The following is a 6,673-nucleotide window of genomic DNA, read 5'->3' on the forward strand; positions in this document are numbered from 1 at the left end:
GTTGTTTGACAGCAGTGCGTAGTTTTGCCCCAGTCCCTAACTCTGTCAGCCAATAGCTGCGCAGCTAGCGTGTTCCGCACGGCTGGGTCACTCGTCTGCTGGTTTAGTGAGTAAATATCTTGTTTGTTTTTGTTTATGGTGGTCATTTCGTAGGTCATTCACACATATAACTGCTTTAGCGGTGACATTATCTTAGTATAGATACGAGGCCGAAACCTGGTCGCCGTCCGTCAGCTTCGTGTTCGAACTCCCCCGTTCCACCTTAAACAGTGAAGCAGCTCGTCTCAGCCGACTCGCCTGCATAATGCAACTGCTGCGCCATTTAAGGTGGAACGGAATAGTTTGAAAACGAAGCTGGCGGATATGAAGCTGACTTTAGCCTCGTTGTTAATGAAACTGCATGTTGTTATAGGTGTTTGTAAGCTGGTGTCCTGGCCAGCAATATGGGCTCTGAAGATCTGGACGAAGCCCTGGAGAAGGTCCTGAACGGAGACGGACTGGAGGTCACAAGTTTCGATTCGGTGCCCGAGCAGCTGAGGCCCGTCGCCCTGAGGAAGACCGTGTGCTATATAGTAGGCGCGGTGATCTTTAATGCAAAGGTAATGACATTGGAACAGCAGAGTGTGGGGGGCTTCACTAAGGGGGTCAAGGGGTATTCAGGCATCCCTCATTGTTCTGATTTATAATCAGAGGTGGGTCCACATTTGGAAATGATGATTCTTCAGTGGTTCTGTATAGACCTTTTTCAAGAAGGTTCTCCATCAGTCGGAAGAGCCATTGAAGGAACAGCAGTGTGGGGGGCTTTACTGGGGGGGTCAAGGGGTATTCAGGTATTCTGATTTACAGTCAGAGGTGGGTACACAATAAATGATGATTCTTCGATGGCTCTGGATAGAACTTTTATGAAAATGGTTCTAGATCACACCAAGCTTGACAAAGGTACTATATAGAACCATTTTCAAAAAGGTTCTGTATGGAACCATAGACAACCCCATGTAAATGTTTTACCGTGCAAAGAACCGTTTAAGCATGCAAAATGGTTCTTTGAGTGTTAGAACCGTTGTCTTTACTAAAGAAACCTTAAAGAACCACCTTTAACCGTCTTTTTTAAGCGTGAGAGTAGCATAAAGCAATACTCAAGTATTGTTACTGCTATAAACGAACAACTAAAAGTAATAAAGGGAAAGTGGCAAAAAGACAAACTCGAGAAGAACCAAAGCAGCAGATCAGAAACCCCTTAAGGAGGAATTTCGCCTGTTTTTCAGACGTTCTGCACCCTTAAATGGTTAAGATGTAAACAAAATCGGTCAGGGTGGCTTGGTGTGAAACGCTCTGCTCTAGAGAAACGTGTTCACAGTGGCGGTGATGGGAACCAGACGTCTAAAATCAAATCAGATTTATTTGTAGCGCTTTTTACAACGGATGTCACAAAGCAGCTTCACAGAATTCCAGATAACGCAAAGTTTTAACATCAATGTAAAACCCCCAGGTGAGCAAGCCAGGGGCGACAGTGGCAAGGAGAACCTCCCTCAGAACTGAGGAAGAAACCTTGGGAGGAACCAAGGCTCACAAGGGGGGACCCATCCTCCTCTGGTCAGACTACCTACAAACAACCAAAGTACCTACCTGGGGCAGTCGTGGGCTGGAGGTTAGGGATCTGGCCCTGTGACCGGAAGGTTGCCGGTCCCCAGCACCGACAGTCCATGACTGAGGCATCCTTGAGCAAGACACCTAACCCCCAACTGCTCCCCAGGCGCCGTGGTTAGGGCTGCCTACCGCTCCGGGCAAGTGTGCTCACTGCCCCCTAGTGTGTGTGTTCACTAGTGTGTATGTGGTGTTTCACTTCACGGATGGGTTAAATGCGGAGGTGGAATTTCCCCATTTGTGGGATCAAAAAAGTATCACTTAAAAATGATTGACAAAAAAAGGAGCTTAAACATCACACAGGTCTGCTGCTATGCTCATGTGTGCTGATATAGTCATAGTGTATATAATGCAAGCAATGATGATTGATATTATTATTAATAATAATAGTAGTAGTAGTAGTAGTAATAATAGGAGTCCATGACAACTTCAGTGTATGGTGGGCAGCTAGTCCAAGGCAGGTGGCGGTAGCTGGGGCGTGGGCAGCTGGTCTGAAGTGGGTAGCAGGAGAGCTCGACAGCGTCACCCATCAGTGTCCAGCCGGACAGATGAGCAGTCGTTTACTTGGAAAAAGGCGGGAGAGGGAATTAGCTTTGTCTAAAACATGATGCCTTTACCAGAGACACCAGAGACGTTTTCTACAGTTGTTTTTTTTTTTAAACAAGATTTCTACCCTATTTATTTATTTATTCATTTAATTTTCTATAAACATCATTAATAGTGCAGATGCACACAGGGTAAAATTGTACCCAAACACCCCCCCCCACCCAGATTTACCACTATTTTATTATAATCCACATTATATGTAAAAATTCCGAAGACGTTTACGGATCATTTTGGATAGTAAATAAAAATGTCTATACTATGTAAATGTGACCACCCTATTAGCGCATAATGGCCCTTTTCATTCTTACGTGCCCTCGTCTACACAAGGCCCACTGCATCGTTGTATTACTTCTGACAGATGAGGTTTGAATGCCGCTCATGTCTACGCGACTCACATCTCATTCCGTCCTGTTTATACCTTTATCGTCTTGTTGGAAGATCTTGGAATTATTTCGATTTCTCCAAGCACGACTCCTAAAATGTGACTTTGGTAATAAGTGTCATAATAATAAATACAGTCTTACATCAATGCCGGAATCCAGCCAATTCCAAAGTGTTTGGATCCTTTTCCTTGGAACTGCATCTTAGCCCCGTGTCTGTTCTAGGAGGAGGTGCTGATGGTGCAGGAGGCGAAGAGGGAGTGCTACGGGCACTGGTACCTCCCCGCAGGCCGTATGGAGCAGGGGGAGAGCATTCAGGAGGCTGTGCAGAGGGAGGTCAGAGAAGAGGCCGGGGTGGACTGTGAGCTGGTCACCCTGCTGCTGGTGCAGGAACAGGGGCTGCGGTGGATCCGCTTCACCTTCCTCGCTGAGGTTACAGGTCAGAACGTTAACATTCATCAATCAGCTGGACGTGAGCACTTTTATTCCTCATGAGTCGGCCACAAAGTGAGCTATTACTGCGTTATTCATCTGTTATTAGCTTGTTACGGGATAGTTTGATTTGAGCAATCCTTTGTCTCCTGGCCTTCTTCAGCTGGAGTAAGCAGCGGTGAGGACTAGTGCTCCACATACGAGTAACGCAGAGCTGTTTTGGTCGTAAAGATGAGTCACAAAGCTCCCCTTAGTCGGAAGAAAACCTCCCATCTCCATTTTTGACCTAATTTGCCTGTTGCTCTTTACACCGTCTGTAAATTTAATGATGAATAGACTTAAAGAAACGGCCCAAAACGACTTGGGAAAAAGTTCCAAGTACAGTATGTTTTTTTTCCCCTTCTCTTGCAAAGTTGCTACTTTGGAGATACGAGGTTGTCAAATGTCAGACCACCGTTGATGCTGTTTTCATAGCTGTACAGTGTATTTAATCCATTTTACTGTAACACCAAGATTAGGTGATGTGGCAAAGATATAACATCAAAACACTGAAGTTTTCACAGCGCACGGCTCGCATCACACCGTTTCATTTGTCTGACGGTTGTGAACACACTGGACCAAACGCACCTGCACCAACAGCAGTGCCAAACAGGTGTCGGCACAACATCCTTTACCGATAACACACTTAAATATGGAGTTATGGCACACTTTAGTGCAGAATTCCTGTTTATTTGCTGGCGTAAACATATTGAGGAAAAGAAATAAATAAAAATGCTTTTGCACAGGCCACATTTTCTGTTTTATTTTCCCCCCAATGTGTAAAATCCAGCAAATAAACAGTAACTGTGCGTTAAAATGTCCAGAAGTGTGTTCTCTGTATAGGATACATGTAACTTGTTTACACAAAACGTCATTTTACCAGGGGCGCCTAAGCTTGACAGTATATAAAAAAGCCTATATAAACACCAAGTACAGTGATTTTAAGACGGAACAGGAGAAAAAAAGAAACATACCTGTAAAAATAAACGAATAAAATAAAGAATGGAATCGAATCAGCGACAGTTTATACAGTGATTATACGCTGGTTGTTGCCGTTTACAGGCCAGTGGGCGAAATTAATACACTGGTCCTTTTTATTTATATTTATATAAAATGTTATGTATATATATATATATATATATATATATATATATATATATATATATATATATATATATACACACACACAAGCAGGTGTTTAGAAATACTTCCAATACCTAAAAGCCTAGAAAAAACAGTACTGTGATGTAATTAATTCATAATTATAAACATATTTCTCCACACTCTCATACAGTGTCAGAAACAACATACAGCCATATGGAGAAGTTTGAACACCCCCAGTCAATTAATATGTTGGGTTGATTTGAACGCATCCTCTACAGGCCATCTATCAAACATGAGGCTCGTGAATCAGGCCCGTGGCACAATCCAGTCCGGCCCCCGAAGCGATTTAGATTTTCAATTAATATTAGCCTGTTTCACAACCAGCAGCACTACAATCAGAGCATCTCCACTCCCAACAACAATCTATGGGACAGCAGTTCTGTACCCCATTGCACGTCGTATCACCAAACACACAGGTCAGCCAACATAAACACTATAAAACACTCAGCAGCTCAGAAACCCATCCCAAGAATTAATGAAGCTGCCAGGTGTCAAGACCAGGTAGGTTAATCATACCTACATCCTGGTCCCGGGGACGTTGAAAGAGACTCCAGTAAAGTTACTGTTTTGGAGATACAAGGTTTTCTTCTGATAACAGCGATGTGTAAATGTGATGTATTTAGGCTACATTTGCTACGGATAACCTAAGCTACTTTTAATGTAAGTCAGTGGAACCTGACCCAGCTAATTAGTGATGCTGATTGGTGGGATATATAAGCTTTGCTTCATTAGCTTTGAAGCTCCACTGTAAACTACAGAAAACTGTAGACACTAAACCCGTCTTGGCTGCTGAAGCGAAATAAGGGGAAACTGTGAAAATATGACTTTTGGTGATGCAATGATTACCATTATTGTGACTCTGTCTATGCGTGGATGTCCATTCACCAGTCTCACCTTCTTGTGTCTGTCAGACGGGAATCTGAAGACGACAGCTGAGGCTGACTCAGAGTCTCTGCAGGCTCAGTGGTGGGATCGAGAGACTCCTCTTCCTCTCCGTTGCCAGGACATCTTGCCCCTTATTGACGCCGGCCTCAAATATCGCCGGAAGCCGTGGTTCCCCGTGTGCCAGCCTGTTGACCTGCCCTGCGAAGTGGTCTGTCAGAGACTGCTGCTGGCCTTCGCCAACCCTAAAAACGGTGACGAGGAGAGTGTATGGCTGTTGCTAGGCAACCACACTGTTGACACTGATGTGGAGATGCCGCCTCACCTTCCTGTGGTGGTGGTGACGCACTCGGTCACGTGGGCAGGACAGCGGCTGGTCAAACAGTGCATGGCCTCGTCCTATTCCGCTCTGAACGTGAAAGTCTGCGGGATCCTGGGCGTGCAGCATAACGGGAGAATTCACGGCAAAACGGACGGGCTCTGTTTCAACACGCTAGTGACGCTGGAATATTTAGACGAGGGTGTGGCAGAACTTCACAGCCCACCGCCTTTGGAGAGCGAGGGTTACAGATGGCATGAAGTGACCAATCAGAGCCTTAGGATGAACATACTGCAGAGGATAAAAGATGCGTCAGTCCTGCCTGTGCACAGCCTCTGCTGACTGTCCATAATTAGGTCTTAAAGGACTGCACTAAAGGAACAGTGACCGGAGGACATTTGAATCCAAGTTAGTTAGTTTATACTGAATATACAGAACTTACAACACACTAAATGAATTTAAAGGGACCAGCAATATTAATTTAGCCACTACTGAGCAAAGCGGTTCATGTGTTCATGGTAGAAAAGCTCTAAATGTTCAGGAATAAAAACGGTATTTATTGCTTTACTGCACAACAGCAGATTCAGATTGAATGCATTCTTGAATGCTTGGTTCCTCAGAGATATGCCATATAGAAAGCATCACCTACTGTACTGATGCCAGTGCCAGTTTGATTCAAGATTAATGTCAATGTTATTTTTATTGTAACAGTTTAAAAAAAAAAAAACCCGGTTTGCTAACAAACCGTCAATAGTCAACCAAATCTTCCATTCATCATAGTACAGTTGCAGTTTCTGTTTCCATTTATAAAGTAATACGTTTAAACATAGAAACAGAAATCATGCACGTGATCTAAAGTCCACATGTACACGTGGCGCACGTGCACTCGAAGAGCTGGTTCGGCAGGGAAGTCAGAATTTGGCACAACACCTCTTGAGCGGGTTGAAAGAAGTTTGGGGGACGCATTTATGGAAAAGATCTGAGTGACTATTGACTTAAGTGCAAGATTAGCCTTGTTGCTCCAGTAGTTGCTAAACTACAGAAGCAAAATCTGGACACCAAACATCTCGCTGGTCAGCTACATCTGAGATAAGCTGACCGATTTCCTTAATGGCGAAGGAATATCTGTTGCATCTGCGGAGTATGAATGATTTCCAGACAGCAGTTTTGATTGAACAGAAACACAGGAGGCCAGTGTTGTTTAGTC

The 6,673-nt window shown here is 44.1% G+C and overlaps 1 protein-coding gene across 2 annotated transcripts; it reads left to right on the forward strand.

The window, feature by feature from the left end:
• Nucleotides 1-6,043, forward strand: nudt18 (nudix (nucleoside diphosphate linked moiety X)-type motif 18). Of its 2 annotated transcripts, none has more exons than XM_017682610.2 (4): nucleotides 1-106; nucleotides 413-599; nucleotides 2,856-3,069; nucleotides 5,177-6,043. In XM_017682610.2, exons 2-4 carry the CDS (start codon nucleotides 444-446, stop codon nucleotides 5,806-5,808), a joined length of 1,002 nt encoding a protein of 333 aa, XP_017538099.1. In that variant the 5' UTR covers nucleotides 1-106; nucleotides 413-443; the 3' UTR covers nucleotides 5,809-6,043. The 2 variants fall into 2 exon arrangements, with proteins under 2 accessions (XP_017538099.1, XP_017538100.1); XM_017682611.2 differs by having other exon boundaries at nucleotides 76-110.
• Nucleotides 6,044-6,673: the final 630 nt, after the last annotated feature.

This window comes from Pygocentrus nattereri, chromosome 29 (genome assembly GCF_015220715.1).
Source record: "Pygocentrus nattereri isolate fPygNat1 chromosome 29, fPygNat1.pri, whole genome shotgun sequence".
Lineage (NCBI taxonomy): Eukaryota > Metazoa > Chordata > Actinopteri > Characiformes > Serrasalmidae > Pygocentrus > Pygocentrus nattereri.

What these genes read in the sequence shown, in the direction of transcription:
- nudt18 (XM_017682610.2), top strand. Translation starts at nt 444, where the DNA reads ATGGGCTCTGAAGATCTGGACGAAGCCCTGGAGAAGGTCCTGAACGGA. An exon ending in CGGTGATCTTTAATGCAAAG is followed by an intron (nt 600 to 2,855) that starts GTAATGACATTG and finishes TGTCTGTTCTAG; the next exon opens with GAGGAGGTGCTGATGGTGCA. An exon ending in CTTCCTCGCTGAGGTTACAG is followed by an intron (nt 3,070 to 5,176) that starts GTCAGAACGTTA and finishes TGTGTCTGTCAG; the next exon opens with ACGGGAATCTGAAGACGACA.